Below are 24069 nucleotides of genomic sequence, written 5' to 3'. Positions count from 1 at the left end.
TAGAACTGGATTCTCTGGAGTAGAGAAACATGAACCTAACACCAGGCGAGGAATATATAGCCCCCCAGCACTGATCTGCACTGATGAACCCATATTTACGGTCATGTCTCTTGTTAGGAAGTGAGTAGTAGCCTCTATGTGAGTAAACATTATCATTCTCAGTGTGGTCTCAGTTAAATGGTTATTCTCTTTATTTATTGCAGGAATTTCACACATTAATCCAACCACAAACAAGTCTGTGAATCACATGATGCTGAAAATGTACTCCATATAATGTACTCAATGTTTACAAGGTACAATATTAACACTGAAAACAGAACAGTTATTACATGTTCAACATGTAATCAACACAAGCTTTTAGAAACAGCTCCATATCAGCCCTGTTTTTAAAAACAAATCAAATGGGTTCTTTAGCCTCTGGGTCGTCTCCAGAGCCTTTACGACAACTACACAGCTCGAAGCCAGCGACGTGCTTGAGTCGTTCTTCTGCACTCACTTGGAGCTGCCTCCGGCCTGCAGAGATACCCTTCTCGATTCCCATGACAACCTGAAGTAGATTTTTCACAATAAAAGACTGGGGTTTTAATACATTATTCAAAAAATATTTAACTTCATAATTTGTTCTAGACTCAAAATTGTCCGTACGTGTGAGTGAATGTGTGTGTGTGTGTCGCCCTGTGAAGGACTGGCGCCCCCTCCAGGGTGTATTCCCGCCTTGCGCCCAATGATTCCAGGTAGGCTCTGGACCCACCGCGACCCTGAACTTGATAAGGGTTGCAGACCGCTAAGTGACTTTCTGTGTCCCAAATGGCGCTCTAGTCACTATATAGTACACTATTTTAAGGTAGTGTCCGAAATCGTTCCCTACCCTCGTGAATTCGAACACAGCTCACACTCGCGCCCAAAAAAATCTCAAACTGAATTTTTTAACGGAAAAAGCACGTTATGTCGGTGAGTAAAAACATTTTGTTTGTAAGTATTGTTTGTAAGTATAATTACAAAGTTCGTTGTTGTCAGTGTTTTTGCTAGATACACGAACACGTTATAAATACGTTATTTCAGTATGTATTAGGAGGGTCGAGGATAAATACACGAATATTCAACTGCGGCACGCGTGTTGTTTGTGGTTGATTTCGCCAAATAATTAACAGAGTTACTTAATTACACACACAAAAAACTCGCTGATAATATTGCCTCCGTGTAAGTAACAAGATTTTTGACTTAAAGAAAAGCTTATAAATGTAGTTACTATGAACATTCATATCACACATAAACTGTAATCTCCTTTTATGTTTTATTTTTTTCAGCATCCAGCCCACGTTCAGGCCACTTTTGACCCTTCAGTGTTCAATGTTCTCAGCTGTATCTATGGGATGTTTCAGTATGAACTCTCCATGGCCCTTGGTTGGCCTTTTGACTTCAGTCAGGTGATTACTTCAGATTATGACTTTTTTGAGGATACATTTCCAGTAAGGCTTTAAACTGCATTCTAAACTTTGTCATTTGTCTGTGAGAGTGACACCCCACAGCTCCGTAGGTGGTGGTGCCGGTTACTTTCAGGGAGCATGTCACCTGCAGGGTATTTACACCTGTTACTCAAACAAACATATTTACACACACATGCAGCTTCCTCTTCAGACACATTGTACATTGTACTGTGATGTTTTGCATTTTGGAGAGACCACTTGTTAAAGTCGTTGTATTGAGTTATTTAAATTGTTTTTGTTTCATTGGTAAATTGCAAACAACGTAATGTTTGTAAATGTAGCTGATAAACCTAATTTTCAATTAACTTACATCATTTAAATTCCAGCTGTATTTTAGAACGGTGAGCTCTAATGTACAAGGAAAGGTCAGTAAACAGAAGAAGGGAAAGACTGAGGAGCGTTCGAGGTCTGATGGTTTATATGAATTTATAAGGGCACATGTCAGTGTGGAACTAGTGTGACTTAAAATCAGTTATTTACAGCATCTGATAAACTCAAATTAGACATGTTCCATTGTTAAATAGTATTTATATTAATTTCAGTCTGGATTTCACCTTGTTTTTTTCTGTTAACAGTAAAGGAGACAGAATGTTTACCGTCTCCATTGAGCAGGTGTTTATTATGTGTCTGTTCTTGAAGCTGAACTGGGCATTTCAACTTTCATTTTGCTTCATGTGCAATAGACTTCACAAATGAGAAAACTGGGGTTTGTTTTAAAAAATTAATTGGAATGTTGGTTTCTGTGGTAAATTTATATTTAGCTTTTTTGTTTCACTAAATTTAAATAAACTGTTAAACAATATCTGCACTCTTCTAGAACGTCTTTAACAGATGCCCCTCTCGGTCCTGGAGCAGATTCTATTAGAGGTCGTCCTGGAAGAGGGGGACCACGCTTTTTTTAAAGCTCTCACTGGTGTGTCGACTCTTCCGGGACACTGTTGGGAGACAGTCATTCCGGGCCCAAGCACATTTTCAGAGGCTTTACAGTGAATATAAAGTGCATTATTGTATTTCAGTAAACTTTATTTTAAGATGGTTGTATTCCTTATAAGAAGAGGTGGTAATCTGATTATTAATTCACGCCGAGACGGCAGCCAGCCGACAGTGCCAACGTGCAGCCAGAATCAGCCCAGATCTACCTTGCTAGCTGGGCTGTGTCCACTCTCTGTCCACTCTGTGAGACACTCCTCCCTCGTTGGTCCACCTTGTAGATGTAAAGTCAGAGACAGTAGCTCATCTGTCGCTGCACAGTGTGTGTCGCTCGTCCTCTAGTCCTTCATCAGTGACACAGGACGCTGTCGGCTGGATGTTTTTGGTCGGTGGACTGTTCTCAGTCCAGCAATGACCAGTGATCCAATACAAAAATAAATAAGTAAATAAATCAAATCAAATCAAATTGATTTGTATAGAGCTTTTTACAACTGATGTTGTCACAAACCAGCTTCACAGAATTCAGGTAAGACAGAGGTTTGACATTAAATGTAAAAATAAATGTAAAAATGTAAAGAATGTAAAGATGTAAAAAAAAAATCCTCAATAAAAAATGTAAAATAATAAGTAAAAAATCCTACATTAATTTCTTTCCGCTGAGTAACTGTTGCAGTGTCTTTTATTTTGTCACTATCTAATGGCATCTATGAAATGAAACAATATCTACACAATCTACACGGCTTTGGTTAGAATATGATGTTTTAAATTTTTTGTGAATATGTTGTTGTATAAATATAGTTGTGTGGTGAGAGGAAAAGAGGGTGACAGAGAGACTCCTGAATATTCGCTACTGTACTTCTGTGCAAAGGAAATTTTTATTTAAAAATCCCAGCAAATTGTCAAAAGGACTGTTCGTTAAAGGGTTTACTGTCTTACAGATCAGGGATGGGTCTCATACATTAGCTGTAATTTTGTCTCTGACGTTTGTAAGGACGTATAGTTTAATTCAAGGTTGTTTTTTGTCGGAATATCAGAAATACACCAGTGTCCCATGTCTGTAAAAGCAAAGTAAATTAGATTGAAGTGTATCTGAGAGACTGTGTGTTTATTATTTAAGGATGAATGATATTGATTAATTTCAGATTTTTACCTGTAAACGGGGGAATACAGACAATTAGCTAAATGTGTGTCGTGTCTGTAGTCTCTTACACACTAAAACAACACAGGAGTGAAATTAGACCATTACTGATACTTGCAGTAGTTTACAAACTACACTAAACTACAGTAAAAACGGAGGTGACGAACAGAGGGTGGGAAAAGCGCTTTGTGATTTATTATTTGAAAATTAGGACGTATGAGCCACTAATAATAATAGAGCTGTTTTATAATTATTGCTCTATAGAGGGGATGGGGGTATGTAACAATTTAATATATGTATATATAATATATAGAATTAGTGTTCTCCATACTACAGAAAGAAGTTAATAATAATAATGATATTTGATCAAGTGCAACCCACAAGAAATACTACACTACACCACACCTCTTATATTAGTTAATGTAACTGTTCCAGGCCTGTGTTGATGGGTTATTGGGAATACATTTCAATAGCTTTTTTAATATTATTGTTATTATTATAATAATTATTATTAACACCCTTTTTGTAGTATGGAGAACACCAATTCACTTTAAATAATTCATTGGGCCCAGCAACTCTAATTTCCAATGCTGTATATTCATTAATTCATTGTCTGTGACCCTTATCCACTTTCTTGGTCGCGGTGGGTCTGGTACCTACCCAGAATCACTGGGCGCAAGGAGGAATGCTACATATTGCAAATAACATTTTATTGTTAAATAGCGCCCCCCCCCCCCCCACCACACACACACACACACACACAATAGGGCAATATTTACAAAACAGCTGTTAAATTTTGTGGCTCATAATTCCCAATTTTCATATAATAGCGTCAAGTGCTTTTTGCCTGCTGTTTGTCACCTTCATTGTTACTGTGTAGTGTAGTTTGTTATTGACCCATTCACATGCACAGTTCAAGAACACAAATCAGGTAACCCATGGATACCACTCTTGGTGACACTTGGTGTGACCTTAGGCTCATGTGCAGTGCTCCAGAGCTTCTTATATATTGTTTCATGCTGAAATCACTCACTGAAAGAGGTGCCTACCAGGTGTCTTTACACACACACTCTTTCACACACTCTCTCACCCCCCTCTTCCCCTCAGGTGTCCAGACTGCTGTATGAGCATGCTAAAGAAGCTGAAGTGAAGTTTGACTGTGTGTGTAGTGATGTGGACACAGCTCTGCCACTGGCCACCATCATCTGCACCAACTACAACTGCCCCATGCTCATGCGCAGAAAAGAGGCCAAGGACTATGGTAATCATTCATCTCCTTATTATACTTCTACAGTACAGGGACAGTGTGAGACGATGAGGAACTCCACTCTGCTCTTCCCTCATCACACAGCATAGTCCCGGCCAATGTGATTATTTGTCAGATTTACATTTCAGCATTTAGCAGACACTCTTCTCAAGAGCATAATTTCTCAGAAGCATAATTTTAATATTTTTTCATTCATCGCCTTATTATACTTCTACAGTACAGGGACAGTGTGAGACAATGAAGAACTCCACTCTGCTCTCTGGGTGGATGCTATGGGCCCCTGCCTTCCCTCATCACTAGGGGTGTGGTGAGATTAAAACATATTTCTCGTCAAGTTTATACCCGTTTGATTGTGTGAACTTTTTAAGAAGGATCTGACAGCGATGGCAGCAAGCGCGACAGCTCATAAGTCAGAGCAGCTCTCAGCAGAAGAGGTATAGCTTGTGATGAGTTATCTATTTAGTTACAGAGGAGCTTTTCTAGGAACAGCTGGAGTTGGAGGACATTTTCAAAGAAAATGCTCCCGCTGTTTTTAAGTCATATGTCTGGCTGCATTTTGGGCTCCCAGTGGAAAAAATAAACGGTGACAGACAGGAATAGTTCTAGTTCGTGAAATACATTTGGAACTGTTTGGCAAGATTCCAACGACCTCAATTGATTTGCGAACTAGAAAAGTTAGTTCCAAACTGGAACCAAAGAAGACTAGGTTCTTCAGCGTGAACCGTGGCTTCGTCCGTGTTGAGGTTTAGTAACTCTCAGAGACTCAGATACAGTGTTATCACCCAGTGGAGCTGAATGGGGTCATTTACAGTGCTCCTTATAAATAAATAATAGATAATAAAATAGGAACATGCTCTGTTTGTGTGTGTTTCTGCGACTGTGTTTGGCGTGAAACCATGCACGTTGTTCAGAGGCACGGCTCTGCGTTGGTTACGTTTCTCTGTGGTTCACAAGCTCAGCAGGACGCTTCAGAACTCTGCAACATTTACACAGTATTATGTCTGATCTCACTCCACGGCAAACAAAAAATAAACAATGACCCTGTCTTGACTCTGACAGTTTATCTGAGGCTCTGGCGCTGTATTCATCCACAGCTAATACAAGCACTATGCAAGAACACTTACAGCACCTCCATGGCTCTCTTCTTAAGCCAGTTGTGCCGGTAAAGAAAATGGCAAAAGGACAGACAACACTTTCAAATGCCTTGGACTTCCACAGTCAAGTGCTAGAGCCACAGCAATAACAAGAGACGTAGGCATTTTTGTTGCAGTTGATATGAGACTATTTTCTGTCAGTACCAGTCTCTTAGCTCTGTATTGTGTTTGAAGAAAAAATTGCACAGTCTTGGACATTTTAAGCATAGATTTAATATGACTGGTTATGGTTTGCACTTATTGTGCTGTGGAAAGGGGTCCTGTTAGGTCACACACTGCTTCAGTTAAAAGCTAGAAACTCCTGCGTATTTCCTACAAAGTTAAGTCTCAGGTGACTCAGTCATACAGGAGAGAAACCAGTCGGCTGAGTTTGCGTTTTTTAATAAAGCAAATAAAACCAAAACTTTTTCCAAACATATTTTTCGTCTTTTCTTCAGTTTTCTTAAAACTATTTAAAAATCTTGTTTCGTCTCATTATCGAGAACACTATCGTATCTCGTCTTGTCTCGTGAGATGAGTATTTCGTCACACCCCTAATCATCACACAGCACAGTCCCGGCCGAAGTGGTCAATTGTCAGAATTGCATTTCAGCACTTAGTAAACACTTCTTACTACAGAGATCTGTCATCATGTTCAAAGAATACACACTCTCCGAGACAAACAGGATTAGAGTTCAAACTCCACTGAACTAAGACCCCACTCAATACAGGAGTCACTGCTGAACCCTGAAGAGCGTAATACACACTCACACACTGCAACACCTCACCACAATAATTGCTGAGACCTGAGAAAGAGACCCAGTTCAATATGTTGATAAGTGCAGGATTAGTGGTCATTTAAATACTGCACAAACAGATGAGTCCTCAGCCTGTGTTTGAAGATGGTGACGGACTCTGATGTTTGGAGAGTGAGGCCCTATCACACTTCTTACTTTTACAAATAAACCAAAGAACAGGGCTTTATTCCCAGGCTACTATCTGTGCTCTGTAGGCAGTAGACTGGGGCAATAATGTAAATTTAGACAAATAATTAGTATCTCCAGAAATGTTGCCATAACCCATAATATACTGTGTTATAAATCAAGTACCTCATGTGATTGTTACCTTTCATCTGTGTAAGGCAAGTGGTCATTTTATTTCAGCCTATGGAAGTGATCCACACAACAGACACGTTTTACCAGACACGTTTGTTGGTTAAAGGGAAACATTTTGCTTTTTGTTTTAACTACTAGATTTTATACAATACAAAAATTATGCTACTAACCAATTAAATACAATTGAATGTAATATATTTATTTGTATAGTACCTTTCATACAGAAACAACAAGAATGTAGAGTGCAAACTCTTGTGCCAGTGCTGCTTCGTGACGTGTGTGTGAGTCAGATTTTGGTGGGGCTTTGTTGTTCTGTGTACACACATCACATATCTTTGTAGGTGCAACACCTTTCAGGGTCCTCCAGAAAACTTTGGTTGTGTTGTAACTGGATTTGCAGCTTTTCTGAACCTGGATCATGTTTAAGAACTTGCATTTGTTTTCTGAATATGTATCATTTTTGTGAAATGAAGCCCAGGTGTTGTTTTGATGGATGTGTTTTGAAGCTTGTATTTTTGCAGTGCTTTTTGGGCTTTCTCTGCCACTGTACCCTCTGTCACATTGACCATTGTTCAGTTTCTGACCACAGGATTGCTGTTGTCCAGATGTCTGGGTGGTGGATCATTCTCAGCTCAGAGGTGACACTCAGTGTATTGTGGGTGGTGCTATTATGAGTGTCTCAGACACATCAGTGTTGCTGGAGGTTTTTTTTTTTTTTACACAAACTGTCACTGCTAGGGCACCAAACAAGTGCAAAATAAAGTGAGGCCTTATAGTTGCCTACCCTATTGCAGATATAAATGTTACTTGAGGTAATAAACTCACAAATTTTGGTAAGTTGCCACAAAGTATGCTAGTAACACAGGTGCACCACTTGGGTTAAAAGCGCTGTATAGTTGAAATCTTTTCCTACTTGATGCTTTAAGGTACCAAGTCTATAAATATTCCTCGAACTTAAACACTGATCCCCCGTAGTGCCTAAATAATAATTACAATGTAGTATTTGTATTCCTAGCTAGAACTTTTATCCACATTTATTGTGTCTGATTATGGAGGAACAGATTTGGACAGGGCTTTTTAACTGTCTATAAATATTGTCTTTCTTGACCTTCATGCTTATTAACAAATGCTAGAAGATCTTTGATTATTATGATTAATATTTAATGTAAGGTGCATTTCTCTTGGTTATAATTGGCCTGAGAAACAGATCTATATAGGATCTATATTTCACGACAGAGATAAGTGTGAAATGATACTATTGAATGTATTATTTTAGAAATAATAAAAATTGTTTTAAAAAATCAGACTTTTCTGAAATGAATGTGAATTTGAACGGGAAATTCATCGAGTGCAACATACGATGCTGAAGTTGGCTATATAAATATTCCACAGTAAAACTTCATCATATTCAGGATATTAATAGTCTGTTATATTATGTCTTCAATGAGCCTTTCAGATTTGAGACACTTTGAATATAAAGAGATCATATCAAATGAATTAAGCCAAATGTGCAATTTCTCCACACATTCTATCATGTCCAGTGCTATGTTCACAGGGCAATTACAAAAAAATTCCACAGTAAAATTTCTTCATCTTCAGGATATTAATAGTCTGTCTTCAGTGAGCCTTCCATATTTTTGAGACACTTTGAAAATAAAGAGATAATTTTCGCGGAATGAAGCTAAACGTGTAGTTTTTCCACTGTATGGAAGTTGTGTTGTTATTTTGCCATCTAGTGGCTTATTTTAGCCATATATGGCACAGATGTGGTTGTACTGTGAAACAAGCACTTCGGAAGTGAACTTGGAAAATTTCTTAAGGTGAATTTTCTGTTCCACCTTAAACGGCAAATAGGAACTATTGCTCCATTTAAGGTGGAACGGAAAATTGTAATGTTAGCCAAGAAGCTAACGGGCCAGCAGTATTCGCGCTGTGGTCTCGCGCGAGTGTCCTGTCAGAGCCGTTTAACGGCACTTTTTCCAGTTACAGTAAAATGACAATTAGAAAATTATACCTAACGCAATCGAGTACTCAGTAAAATTGTTAAATAAAAATTTGTTAAAGAATATATTGATTGTTAATGGTAATAAGCTGTTCAATTTCGCTGTTGAAATGAAAACCGGTGTGTGTGTGTGGGGGGGGGGGGGCGCTTTGGGGTTGGTATAAATTGCAGGTTACCAGGAGTTCTGATTATCTAACTTACCCTTATCTATTTGATTTCTCATTCAGAGATATTAGTTTCTTTGAACAGCCTGTTAATTAATTTATTTATTTATTTTTACCGCTGTGCTGCTACTTACATGCATTCCTCTGAAGAAATCCTTCAGTTACTCATCCAGGTCTTATAATACTTCTGTTGGATGCTTATTGGTCCTTTCTTATAGTCTACTCACAGTCCATTGGCTCAGTCAACATTCTAGAATGTCGTGGTCAATGTACTGATTTTACAGGTCAAATGTGTTAAAGAAGGACAGTTAAGTTATATTTTTTACTCTCAGCATATTATAGATCAGAGGTGTTTAGTCCTTATTGCAAAGGTCTTGCAGGTTTTTATTATGTTAAGGTAGAAGCATCACCTAATCAGTTGTTGGAAACCAGTTTATTAAAAGAACTGGAATTGCCTGTGCCCCTGCTTGGAATGAAAACCATGCAGCCCTCTGTGGTTATATTTGATGTCAGGATGCTGTTCAAACTATGGTTCCATGATCATAGCCACATTTTTACCCATTTTAGTTTTGCTAGACACAGTCAGTAGAACAGTAACCAGAGAAGATTTTTTCTACTGTGAATGGTTGTGTTTACAGAAAAAGCAGCAGACTTGGGACTAGAAGGTTGCTGGTTCAATTCCCATGACCAATAGGAAAATTGCGGATGGGGAGAGTGAAGGAACCGCACTGCCCTCCTACATCACCATCCACATGTGCAGTGCCCATGAGCAAGGCACATAACTGCTCCAGGTGTGTTCATTGACCCTAGTGTGTGCGTGTGTTTCTGTTCACTGTCACGGATGAGTTAAATGTGGAAGGCACATTTCATAACACGTACAATGACCAATAATTCCACCAAATCATGCTGCACTCAAGTCACTGTAGCACTCAACTAACATGTGTGTGTTTAGTCTACATTCATCTCAGGTGAATTGAGTGTTTAATGAAATATGTCTGTGTTAAACTGTTTTTGTCAGTGTTTACATTGGAATTGTGAACTAACTGACAGACACAGGATGTGCTATATTTTTGACGCAGCAGTTTTCTCGGTGTTTAGGTTCTGTTGCCTCCATGTGGCAGATTGGATGGGTCAGAATCACATGACTACAGCTCAGTATCGTTAGTTTAAAAGGGACACTACACCCACACACACCAGGACATTAACAAAATTAAAATGGAATGACCAGAATTAAAAGAAACATCAAAATAATAAATATTTGCAAGATTTACATTAATTAGATTCTGAATGTGGAAATTGATTTAATTTTCCATTAATTCCCCAGCTCCACCCGTTGCAATTTTCATGCAGAAACAGTAATTCGTGATCCTGACACTGTTCCTCTGTTAACTTTTTAACTTTTAAAAAAAATTTTCACAGGTTTTTCCCAAGAGAAAAACCAGAGGGAAAGCTCTGGTGGAGGAGGAGAAGAAGAAGAAGAAGAAGAAGAAGAAGATGAAGAAGAAGAAGATAGAGTGACCCAGGAGAAAACTCAGGAGCCTTTACCAAAATACCGGCCAGACTTGCACGGCACTCTGAAAAGAGAAACCCAAGACTGAGCACTGAGGCATGTGTTGGCTTCCCTTAAGTAGGAGTAGCCCAGGTGGAACCAATTGCCCCAAATTAAGAGTGCCTCTGTCTCCGTCTAGTGACTGGGGGTGCCTTAGCAGGCAGCCTCGCCCCAGCCCCAGGCAGACCTCTTACAGAATCTTCCTATAAACTCTTCATTCCAGACACAACCTTGATTCACTTATTTATTTACGGTAAGAAGCATGCATTATTAATATGACATTTTGGATAAATGACTTCTAGTCCATTTCATATCTTTTTAGAAATGCAAGCTAGTAACATATAAGACTTTTCACATATTTGAATAATGCAAAAATATAGTCAATTTATACCTTATCAACAAAATACCAGAAAATTATTTTGCAGATCCCTAGTACATGTACAGTACATATGTTTTCTTTTTTTTATTTTTTATATATATATATATATATATGGCGGCACGGTGGCGCAGTCACACAGCTCCAGGGACCTGGAGGTATGGGTTCGATTCCCGCTCCGGGTGACTGTCTGTGAGGAGTTGGTGTGTTCCCCCCGTGTCCGCGTAGGTTTCCTCCGGGTGCTCTGGTTTCCTCCCACAGTCCAAAAACACACGTTGGTAGGTGGATTGGCGACTCAAAAGTGTCCATAGGTGTGAATGTGTGTGTGTCTGTGTTGCCCTGTGAAGGACTGGCACCCCCTCCAGGGTGTCATCCTGCCTGATTCCAGGTAGGCTCTGGACCCCCCGCGACCCTAAATTGGATAAGCGGTTACAGATAATGGATGGATGGATATATATATATATATATACACACACACACACATTTTATTTATTAATTTTTTTAACAGTATAACTTAATGATGATGATGATAATAGTGAGCCAAACTGGGCTGGTATTTTAATGCTGGCAACATTGGTCAGTATTCGTCAAGCTTCTTAATATAAGTGAGTTTCAGGATTTCTTGATGCAAGTCAAAGTAAATAAGAGATGGATCTGATCTTAAGTCAACACTCCTACTCTGATGAACTTCATGAACATGGACCACACGGCAAGAAAAGTTATTCACAATTATTTCTATAACCATCATCTAAATTTTCATGATTGTGACAGTCCTATTTGCCACTTGGTGTTGACAGATTCTGCTGCACTATTGACCCTAGTCCATACACTTGTATTTACATTTGGTAATTATAAAAATTTTAACATTTTGTTTTATATATATATATATATTATATTTCCTTTTTGTTTAGTGGATTTCATCACTGCCTGTAAGCATTAGATAGAATGAAGACACTTATATTTACATTAATTCTTCACTTATGGCAGCTAGCTCCTTATTTTTATTGATATTTATCAAGCTTTTTATCGCTGGCTTTTACAAAGAGTCCCACAACTTTGTCTATTCTTAAGGTCAGTTTAGTCAAGTATTCAAATATTATTTAGAAAAGTTAAAGTTAAAAAAATCAATCTCTTTCTTTCTTCTTTGTAGAACCATTTGAAGACTCCTTTTATACTTGGACATTTCGAGTGAAGTGAACCTCCAAACAAATATGAAACTTCACATCGAACAATATAAGATTTGCTGTCTAACAAGACAACAGTCGGTTGCCTCATACCAGCAGTATTTTCTGTGTGCACGAAACTAAAAAGGATCCTGTGAACTAGAACAGGAAAATTAATTTATCTGCTCAGTTTAAAAAGGCCCTGCCGCCCTCTCACTAAACTTACATTAAACTCTTCAAACAGTGTCATAGAGACACCACATGCACATAGTTTTGATTGAGGACAAATGTATACCTTAGGTTCTGAGTGAAACGCTGGTTTATTTGATCTGAGATGTCTCTCTCCTCTCAGGGACGAAGCGGATGATCGAGGGCATTATCAAAGCAGGTGACGTGTGTCTGATCGTTGAGGACGTGGTGACGAGTGGCAGCAGTGTGCTGGAGACGGCTCGGCTGCTGGAGAAGGAGGGGTTAAAGGTGAAGGACGCCGTGGTGCTGCTGGACCGAGAGCAGGGAGGACGAGACATGCTCGAGGCCGAGGGTATCACCCTCCACCCGGTCTTTACCATCTCCACCCTGCTGGATGTACTGCTGGACGCCGGACGCATCGACCCAGGTCAGTTTCTCTTCCGTTCTCAGTCCTGGACCTGCAGCTCTCATCATTAGTGAATCCAGCTGCTGTTCTCCATAGAAAACATGAGATAACACTGGATGTTCTGAAGCAGCTGCACATGAGCCTGAGGTCACCGTACTCAGTGCTGTGTGTCAGCTCAAGGGGCAAAAAACCCTCAAGCTCTGGGGTGTGGGGCAAATAATAAACCCTCGATAAAACAGCAGCACCGTGAATAATTCAGTGTTTACTTTAGAAAATACATCAAATACAATCAGTTATTCAGAATCTAATATCAGTTTTTATGTTTCTAAATATCTAATATCAGTTATTCAGTTGTTCATGTTCAGTTACAATATATTCACTGTCTCATTAATTAACCCCTATCAAGTGTTCTGCTGTAAATAAGTGCTATTGATTACTCAGTATTAGTTATGACTGAGTGTTATTTTATAGAAATAATAGTAAATATAAAGTGATACCTTTATGAAGTTCTTATTAAAGAGTGAATAAATGTTGCCTGTTGCAGCCACACGCAGGAGCGTGAAGACTTTTATCAAGGGAAACCAGACCTTCACTAAACCACCAGGGAACAGCTCCCCCAGAGGCGAAGGAGATGATGTGTGAGGAGAAAACAATTGACAAACAGCAGATTTGATTCAGAAGAATGTTGCCCTGTTCCATAAAGAATACAACAAATAAAACGAGAAACTTGCCTTTCCTAAAGGAAACATGAAATGGCTGTGCTGCTTGGATCAATCTTGCACCCTAATTTTATCTTTCTTTTTTTTGTCTCACACACACTGGGTAAGACACCTGTAGGGTTGTGACAAGGACGCTCAATGTGGTGTAATAATTTTGTTGTTTGAGCGAGTATTAGTCATGTCATAACGAGTTAATCGCAGACAATTTTCTTTGCACTGAAAACACATTGAACTCTATGGGAGCATAAACACTCCCTAGAGCCGAAGAAAAATTCATAACTGAACCCGTATTTTCAGACGGTCTCAAATGTACAGGAGCTAGAAAGGGGACATTTCTCTAACATTTAAAATTGAAAAAGAAGTCTCTAGGTGAAAGTATAAGGACGTTTATGGCGAAATGCTCAGCTAAAAAGTGGAAAAAGGGTTTTCGGCGACCGGAAGTTATTCATTTTCAATGCGGCAGCTACACTGGGGTGTGTCTGAAATGATTCACCTGTTCACTCATTCACTGATCACTAGACTGTAGACTGTACTGTGTAGAACACTATATAGGGAACAGTGAGAGGGAACTCAGACACTCACTTATTCAGGAAACTAATTATTTTGACCTTTCATCATGGGACATGAGAAATGTGATGAGAAAAAAAAAGTTTTTATTAATGTATGCTGTCTTCAGTTTTAAAATACTTTATATCATTTTTAATGTAATAACAAGTTATGAATAAAAACAGTTTACGTGTCTTATTTCAGCGTACAAACTGCATTTATTCAGTACTCTTCACACACACTTTTATATTCCGTATTAATCAAAAGGTCCGTCACACCTGCAGTTCTGTTGTTTTTAGTAAAGATTATAGCCCTAAGACAGAGATGTAGTCGTTCTCTGACAAGGACTAGGGATCTGAGTCGAGCCGTTAGTTTGTCGGTGAATTCAAACGGTCAGCTGTAATTTACTGCTGTGGCCACAAGGCTACGCTGTTATTCAGAGAAACTAAGGGCTGACCTCAGAACACCCAGCGCTGAAAATTAGCGTTATAGTTAACACATTTAAAATTTAAAATTAAAATACACTGCCCGACTTTATCAAGTACAAACTTAGAATGGTGTATACTTTTATTACGAAACCATACAATCTGAATGCATTTTTATTATTTCACCGTAAGCAGCAATTAACTAATGTTTTATTCCCAATTTAAATCTCATTTCCTGTTACTAAAGTGGTACACATACTTTTATCATACCTTTTAGAAACAAAACATCACTGTAACAGAAAAACTGGAAATCTTCATATTATTAACTTTATTTTCACATGGAAACACCTAGAATACTGTCACCTCAACAGGAGATATACACAGCCCAAATCCACTTATTAAACAATTATAAGATTCTGACAGTGATAAATGGTTTTATAGTGGTGTGTGCACTGTGTTTAGAGCAGCTTCAATAGACAGAGGAAAGATGGTCCCTGGAGCTGTGTGACATAGACACCACCGTGCCTCCTGTAAATATACAGTTTAATTTTTTAACTGAATTACTGAAATAAATTAACTTTTGTTGCTAACTGGGGCAAGTCTGTCTGAGAATGAATGAATGTTGACCGTAAAGAGCAAAGATGCAAATAAAATATAGGAATTGTGTCCATTATCGCTTCATGTACGTGGACAAAATTGATACCCTTCTTTTAAAGAAAGAAAAACTCACAATGGTCACTCAAATAATTACATATTACCACCATCACTGCTTTCATTATCTACTATTACTATTGTCAGTACACATGATCAGAAAAGCAGACTTTTGTGATGGTACAGGGACCTTTTGTCAATAATTTGTAGATTGACCAGAGGAGGATAGGTCCCTCCTCATGAGCCTTGGTTCGTCTCAAAGTTTCTTCTTCATCTCTGAGGGATTTTTTCCTTACCCCTGTCGCCCCTGGTTTTACTGGATTTCTGTGAAGCTGCTTTGTATCATTTGTAAAAAGCGTTATATAAACAGCATGGCTGTGATGCGGCACAAAATAGTCCATCTCAGCCGTGCGGTTATTTCATGATAACACACGACCTCGAGTGTTCTACTGCTTTTATATAACAGTTCAGTAAATATATAAACTATAAAAGTTATGTCAAAAGTATTTATGAAATAAGTAAATCCTTCCACCAAATTGTAGTTCCTCAACAAGTAGCATGTTGCTACGTCACAGTAACGAACTCTACAGCTCTTCAGTGAGTCACTGCCCTCACTCTCCATTTATTTCAAGTTAAACGTGTTAATAACAACTGAGTATAATTACGTACATGATATTTTTATCGGTATTTTATTCTCGAAGTACAATGAAGACAGTTTATTGGAGCAAAACATTAACTGAAGCTTATTAAACGGTGAAAAATGTGATAACGACAGCTGAGCTGCACCGTAGAGAATTAGCAACGGCGTTCAGCGGACTGATACAGTGTTTGTGGGGGGAAAAAAACGTGCTCTTATCGCGAATCAGAGTGCTCTACCGGAACTAACTTGTATAATTTTTCAGTCTCACTATTTGTATGGCACACTGGTAAGCACAGCGATGTGTGATGACAGGTTTACACCGTAAAACAGTTAAACAATCTTCACTGCCCATCACAGGTAGTCAACAGATATGACTCCATCATTTGAAGAATATTATAAAAAATAAAAAAACACCAATAATTGCTGCAGTAGCTGTGGAAGGTCATATACAGGCACTGTAATACACACGTGACCACGGAAATGTGAGAACCAGATATTTTGCGTGCTTCTTTCACTGTGAAGAAAACTTCAGGGGGGTTCTAGGAGCCAGTGAGTCTAGTCCTGTGGACTCCACCACTATAACGAGTACTTTAATCTAATAACGGACAAATGAATAGATTCAAACCAATTTATAGCATTATTCTGTAGAAAACACAGACTATAACAGGTGTGTTACTTTCATTTAAACATCAGCAGACAGGATGGGAGTGAAACTGCTGCACACACAAACACATTTTTAGATCATTTTTCCTCCCACAGGAGCAGGAATATTCTGTGTTATGTGGTTGAATATAAATACAGAAAAAACAGAAATCATTGCCTACACAGGTCATTTCACTGCAACATACAGACAGCTCTCTTTTAGACTGGTCATATGAGCTATTCTACAGCTAATTTCTGTTAGGGTTTTCATTTTATTTATACATTAACTTAATTGTTTATTTTTTAAATTCTCGTTTCCTCCTCTCCGCCTCTGGGGGAGCTGTTCCCTGGTGGTTTAGTGAAGGTCTGGATAAGCGGTTACAGATAATGGATGGATGGATGGATGGTTTCCCTCGATGAAAGTCTTCACTCTCGTGTGTGTGTCTGCAACAAGCAACATTTATTCACATTTTAATAAGAACTTCATAAAGGAATCACTTTATATTTACTATTATTTCTATAAAATAACACTCAGTCATAACTAATACTGAGTAATCAATAGCACTTATTTACAGCAGAACACTTGATAGGGGTTAATTAACTAATGAGAGTGAATATAACTGAATAATTGAAAGTAAATACTGACTACTAGTTTGTATTTAAAAAATAATACAAAGACAGAATAGATTTAATTTAGCAATTGATTGTAAATCCTGAGAAGTGCACTGCACTTAATCAATAAATGATATTTGTTCATGAATGATTTATAACAGATCCTGAATAACTGATATTAGATATTTAAACATATAAAAACTGATATTAGATTCTGAATAACTGATTGTATTTGATGTATTTTATAAAGTAAACACTGAATTATTCACGGTGCTGCTGTTTTATCGAGGGTTTATTATTTGCCCCACACCCCAGAGCTTGAGGGTTTTTTGCCCCTTGAGCTGACACACAGCACTGAGTACGGTGACCTCAGGCTCATGTGCAGCTGCTTCAGAACATCCAGTGTTTTCTCATGTTTTCTATGGAGAATAACAGCTGGATTCACTAATGATGAGAGCTGCAGGTCCAGGACTATGAGAACGGAAGAGAAACTGACCTGGGTCGATGCGTCCGGCGTCCAGCAGTACATCCAGCAGGGTGGAGATGGTAAAGACCGGGTGGAGGGTGATCCCCTCGGCCTCGAGCGTGTCTCGTCCTCCCTGCTCTCGGTCCAGCAGCACCACGGCGTCCTTCACCTTTAACCCCTCCTTCTCCAGCAGCCGAGCCGTCTCCAGCACACTGCTGCCACTCGTCACCACGTCCTCAATAATCAGACACACGTCACCTGCCTTGATAATGCCCTCGATCATCTGCTTCGTCCCTGAGAGGAGAGAGACATCTCAGATCAAATAAACCAGCGTTTCACTCAGAACCTAAGGTATACATTTGTCCTCAATCAAAACTATGTACCTGTGGTGTCTCACATCAGAGGGGTTTTACGCTTGAACTATGACATTGTTTAAAGTGTTTAATTTAGTGTAAGTGAAGTGTGAGGGCGACATGGCCTTTTAAAAAGATTTATATAAAAGTGAAATTGTTTCTGCTTTTTTCTTTTTTTTGCTTCTGACTTTTGAAATACATGGCAGAACCCATGTCTTGTATACGTCTGTGCGTGGTGGTGATTGTTGAAGCACTGACTCCAGCTCCAGTCCAGTCTCTGTGAATCTCCTGCACATTTTTGAATGGGATTTGTTTCACAATCCTCTCCAGGGTGAGATTATCCCTATTGCATTGTGGGCTTTTCTTTCATTAACCAAGGGGTACCAATAACTTTGTCCACGTGTGTACGCTGATTAATATAGAAACATCCTGGTAAAACGTGACTGTGTTGATCACTCCTATAGGCTGCAATAAAACGCTCACGTGCCTGACATACATGTGCATCTCAAGTTATTCATTCATTGTCTGTAAACCCTTATCCAGTTCAGGGCGGCGGTGGGTCCAGATCCTACCTGGAATAACTGGGAGCAAGGCAGGAATACACCCTGTAGGGGGCACCAGTCCTTCACAGGGCAACACAAACTCACACATTCACTCACACCTACGGACACTTTTGAGTCTCCAATCCACCTACCAGCGTGTGTTTTTGAACCAGGGGAGGAAACCGGAGCACCCGGAGGAAACCCACGCAGACACAGGGAGAACACACCAAACTTGCACCTTGAATAAACTTTTTGATATTCTAATTTTTATTAAAAAATGAAACTCTGTTTCATTAAGCAGTGATCCATTTCAAGTGTTTATTTCTTTTAAATGTTGATGATTATAGCCATCAGCCAATGAAAACCCTAAAGTCCATCCATCCATCCATCCATTATCTGTAACCGCTTATCCAGTTTAGGGTCGCGGGGGGTCCAGAGCCTACCTGGAATCATTGGGCGCAAGGCGGGAATACACCCTGGAGGGGACGCCAGTCCTTCACAGGGCAACACAGACACACACACATTCACTCACACACTCACACCTACGGACACTTTCGAGTCGCCAATCCACCTACCAACGTGTGTTTTTGGACTGTGGGAGGAAACCGGAGCACCCGGAGGAAACCCACGCGGACACGGGGAGAACACACCAACTCCTCACAGACAGTCACCCGGAGCGGGAATCGAACCCACAACCTCCAGGCCCCTGGAGCTGTGTGACTGCGACACTACCTGCTGCGCCACCGTGCCGCCCAAAACCCTAAAGTCATCTCAGAAAATTAGAATAATCAACACAACACCTGCAACGGCTTCCTAAGCCTTTAAAATTGTCCCTTAGTCTGGTTCAGTAGGCTCCACGATCATGGGGTAGACTGCTGAAGGACAGATGGCAGACGTTGACACCTTCCTGCTGTATCCGAGAACATTAATGGAAAGTGGAACGGAAGGAAAAATGTTTGGTAGAAAAAGGTGCACAAGCAACTGGGAAAAACTTGAAAGGATTGTGAATTCACAAGGAGTGGACTGCTGCTGGAGTCAGTGCTTCAAGAGCCACCACAGGTCGCAGTCCTTGTGTCAAGAGCCTCATGACCCAGAGACAACAGCAGAAGCGTCTCATTTGGGCCGAGGAGAAAAAGACTGGACTGTTGCTTAGCATCTTGTTTGCAGATGAAAGTTGATTTGGAAATCAAGGTCCCAGAGTCTGGAGGAAGAGTGGAGAGGCACGGTCCAAGCTGCTTGAGTCTAGTGTGAAGTTTCCACAATCAGTGATGGTTTGGAACCATGTCCTCTGCTGGTGGTCCACTGTTTTATTACAAGTTCAAAGTCAGCGCAGCCATCTACCAGGACATTTTAGAGCAGTTAATACCTCCCTGTGCTGACAAGCTTTGTGGAGATGTGGATTTCATTTTCAAGTAGGACTTGGCACCAATGACTGGTCATTAAACTCACCTGATCTGAACCCCACAGAGAATCTATGGGGCATAGTCAAGAGAAAGATGACACAAGACCTAACAATGCAGACAAGATGAAGGCCACTATTCAAAGCAGCTTTGGCCTCCATAACAATTGTTTGTTTTATAAAAACACTTAATACAAATTTCCAAGAGTTCTATTTTCTCATGAATGAGAGACAGGACTACGAAAGCCCTGAAGGGCAAGATGCGGGGGAAAAAATATTAAAATTATGCTTCTGAGAAATTATGCTCTTGAGAAGAGTGTCTGCTAAATGCTGAAATGTAAATCTGACAAATAATCACATTGGCCTGGACTACGCTGTGTGATGAGGGAAGAGCAGAGTGGAGTTCCTCATCGTCTCACACTGTCTCTGCACGGTAGAAGTATAATAAGGAGATGAATGATTACCATAGTCCTTGGCCTCTTTTCTGCGGATGAGCATGGGGTGGTTGTGGTTGGCGCAGATGATGGTGGCCAGCGGCAGAGCTGTGTACGGGACGCCACACACACAGTCGAACTTTGCTTCAGCTTCTTCAGCGCGCTCATACAGCAGTCTGGACACCTGAGAGGAAGAGTGAGAGTGTGAACAAGAGTGTAAAAACACACTAAAGGCACATCTTAGAGCAATTTCAGCATGAAACAATATAAACATGGCACAAAAAAAGTAAAAAAAAAAAAAAATATATATATATATATATTGTGAATGGTAGGTTATTTCTTTGTAACAATGCTTTTTGGCAATAAACCTTCTACCGTTGGAGCGTGTTCAATTCCCTTTGAAATGGTGCCACATTTGTAAGGAACCTGCATAATTTTACCGTACCAGGTCCCATCATGTCCGTTTTCAGACCTCTTGCACTCATCCTTCTCTTTCTATCCCTCCTTCAAAATCCATCCATCCATCCATTCATTTAAATAGGAGGCTCTTAGAGTGGGGTGATGTCATACACTGAAGGATCTCTGCCCGAAAACCTTTTTTTTTCCCCACTTTTCAGCCGAACAATTCGCCATAACTTCCTCATACTTTCACCTAGAAACTTCTAAAAAAATTTAAATGGTAGAGAAACTTGTCCTTTCTAGCACCTGTAAATTTGAGCATTATTGAAATTACGGTTTTTGAGTTATGAATTTTTGTTCGGCACTAGGGACGGTTTCGGCTCCCATTGAGTTCAATGTATTTTTAGAGCGGCTCAGAGTGCGGTTTCTAAACTTTTCTCCTGTTTTTAACTCGTCATAACATGCTCAATTCTCACTTAATCTGCATATTTTTTTTATACCATATCGATCCCCATACTCTCCTTGTAGCAACGGTATATGTGGTTAAGTGATGTGGGGAAATCTTTCCGAGCTATAAGCATTTGTTCAGAGGGTGGGTACGCTCCCATAGGAATGCACTGAAATTATTTTATTTGTTTTTCAATTTTCTGCCGAACATTTCACCATAACTTCCTTAAACTTTCACCTACAGACTTCATTTGAATTTTAAATGGTAGAGAAATTTGCCCTTTCTCAAACTTGTAAGTATCAGACCATTTGAGAATACCACTCTTGAGTTATGAACTTTTGTTTGACACTTGGGATGGTTTTACTCCCATAGAGCTCAATGTATTTTAAGAGCGGCTCGGCACGCAGATTTTCAACTTTGCCTGTTTTTAACTCGTCATTACACCATCAATTCTCGCTCAAAGTGCAAAAATGTTTACACCATCTCGAGCGCCAGACTGTCCTTGTCGTACGGTAAAGTTTTCGAGCTACGGCCAAATTTCCTGAAAGATTGCACCACTATCTCAGAATTCATTAAACAATAACTACATTACAGTGAGTTTCCATCTTATTAAGTTCACCTTGTAGCTACAGGCACTGACTCTAGTGTCATATACACCCACTATGACTGAGTACTCATGGGAGGTTTACTGAATATTATGATTATTTACAAATTATTAGCACCATTTTCTCCCATGTCCATTAATGGAAAGGAGCTGCTTTAAATATTTATTTGAACAGTGGGCCATAAGTGTTACTTAAGGGTTTACACATTTAAACTGATTATAATCCAATACTGTGCTGAGTACAAAACAGATAATACAGTCCTATAATTCTGTAATCAAATTAAAATAATGACTGTAGACATGAGAGACCTAATGGATTTCATAAGTTTGCAGTTCACCCCATAATCAGATTAACACAAATATATCATTAAAATATCAGGAGTGCTATGTATTTAATTTTCACTGAAATGTAATATTTTAAACTCTAACTAGTGGAGGGTACCTAGTTCTGTTGGAGATAAACAATGCCCTTTTTTCAAATCACAAAGGCTGCATTTCCTACACTCGCCTTCCCACAAAACATCTAGACCCCCACTTTCTGGTTTCTACCCACTTGCTGCGTACGCCCCTCCCACTTGCGGGCCTCCGGCCTGAAGAGGTATGTACTTGAGAGGTGTGAATGACGTAGGCAGTCTCTAACACTTTAAAAGGTAATTTTTAAGGGGGACGTCTTAATTATCCAGGGTTTTTTAAGGTGGAATTGTTTTTACAATACTTCATTCACAATATACTGGCTGTCTTTTCAACATTTTAAGCTTTATTTCAAGTGGTCATTTTTAAAGGTGGAGGTCTCAATACAACTGTGGGTTTCTTAAGGTGAAATTTTTTTAATGTGGTATTTTAAATGTATTGGCCATCTTTTTTTGCTTTTAAGACTCTTTTGGCCTGCGATCTGAACATCTCACTACAATTCTGGGTTTCTTAAGGTGGAATTGTTTTAAAGATGGAATTCAAAATGTTTCGTTTTCCATTCACGGCCTACGGAGCTCCATAGAGTCCAATGCAAACTGCTGCGGAAGAGTGCTCTCTTAAAATCCCACTACCAACAGCTTAGCGGTCAACACCTTCACCATAGCGTCGCCTAGTGACCCACGCAGGTTTTCCGTACCGACGACCTCGCTTTAAGCGGGAAAGACGCGGATTGGGGGACGGGGGTTTCAGCGGCGCAACATCTCGCATTTCCTCCTGTAAATGCAGACCTCTAGTTCACCATTGTGTTTTCCTCGCTGTGTCGTGATATACGTTTAAAGTGGTGCTATTGAGCTCTGGGTACTGGGAAACTGAGTTTCTCATCCATATCCGACTCCCAAAGTATTGTAGGGTATAACTCATCTGAACAGCGGCTCCTCGTGCTATAACTGTCCTCTGGAGACCGCTCCAGCTATCTAGTAACTCTGCGATTACATAAAGGGAATCCTTTAGTTCTAGTAGTCCAGACCGAACTAACGTTTGTGTGTGTGTGCGTTACTAACCTCTCGGAGTAACTCTGAGTAAGAGACGATTATTCGGAGGTCGAAGTAAATAGGAGAAAAAAGTCCACTCTTCAGTTGAAACTCTCCGAACTTCACTGCTTCCACCTCGTGGAGCTTCAATATCAACTTCTTAACACCTTCCATCCTCAAATGACTAACACTTAGCTAACCCGCATCATTTCATATAAAAGACGTGTTGGCGGGCGTTTGTCACCCCCCCCAATCGTTGAGGGTGGGGCTTTATGGCGTTAATTTTGTGCCACAATTCTGCACGCGCGCGCGCATATATTTCGAACGAGCAAGAAGGTTTCTTTCGATGTCTTTGACCTGCGCGCTCGCTACCCACTTACAGCCAATTACAAAGTGCCTCAGATTCAGCCAATCAGAAACGTCAAATGACATTTCTGATTGGATGGTTTGACCGCCAAGTGGGAAGGACATACGCGCCAGAGACATCGAGAGATCAGAGACATCGCGCGTGCAGAAACCTTCTTGCTCACTCAAAAATATCCGCGCGCAGAAACCTTCTTGCTCACTCAAAAATATCCGCGTGCAGAAACCTTCTTGCTCACTCAAAAATATCCGCGCGCAGAAACCTTCTTGCTCGTTCGAAATATCCGCGCGCGCGCGTGCAGAATTGTGGCACAAAAATAACGCCATAGGGCTTGGCTCTTACAGGGACAGTAACATTGCTGAATAAACGAAGAATGGTCAGGGGTTTTCAGCGGTGTTTCTTTACAGATACTGATGCCTGTAAGATTATCAGGGATTAGTTAAAAAATAAAACATTACCACTTT

General features: G+C 39.8%; 2 protein-coding genes across 2 annotated transcripts; one reads left to right on the top strand and one right to left on the bottom strand.

Annotated features, from left to right (window-relative positions):
* Positions 1–906: 906 nt before the first annotated feature.
* LOC136685926 (uridine 5'-monophosphate synthase-like) lies at positions 907–13859 on the top strand. The gene is made up of 5 exons (XM_066659460.1): positions 907–951; positions 1308–1427; positions 4663–4816; positions 12677–12940; positions 13464–13859. The coding sequence occupies exons 1-5, from the start codon at positions 946–948 to the stop codon at positions 13559–13561; spliced, it is 642 nt and encodes a 213-aa protein (XP_066515557.1). The 5' UTR covers positions 907–945; the 3' UTR covers positions 13562–13859.
* A 1662-nt stretch (positions 13860–15521) lies between these two features.
* On the bottom strand, positions 15522–23496 carry LOC136685928 (uridine 5'-monophosphate synthase-like). The gene is made up of 4 exons (XM_066659461.1): positions 23272–23496; positions 20379–20532; positions 17651–17914; positions 15522–16986 (listed from the first exon to the last, which is right to left on the bottom strand). The coding sequence occupies exons 1-4, from the start codon at positions 23413–23415 to the stop codon at positions 16898–16900; spliced, it is 651 nt and encodes a 216-aa protein (XP_066515558.1). The 5' UTR covers positions 23416–23496; the 3' UTR covers positions 15522–16897.
* Positions 23497–24069: the final 573 nt, after the last annotated feature.

Source organism: Hoplias malabaricus, unplaced genomic scaffold (genome assembly GCF_029633855.1).
Source record: "Hoplias malabaricus isolate fHopMal1 unplaced genomic scaffold, fHopMal1.hap1 scaffold_281, whole genome shotgun sequence".
Lineage (NCBI taxonomy): Eukaryota > Metazoa > Chordata > Actinopteri > Characiformes > Erythrinidae > Hoplias > Hoplias malabaricus.
Note: the sequence above shows the minus strand (reverse complement) of the source record. Positions and strands in the feature narration are given on the sequence as shown.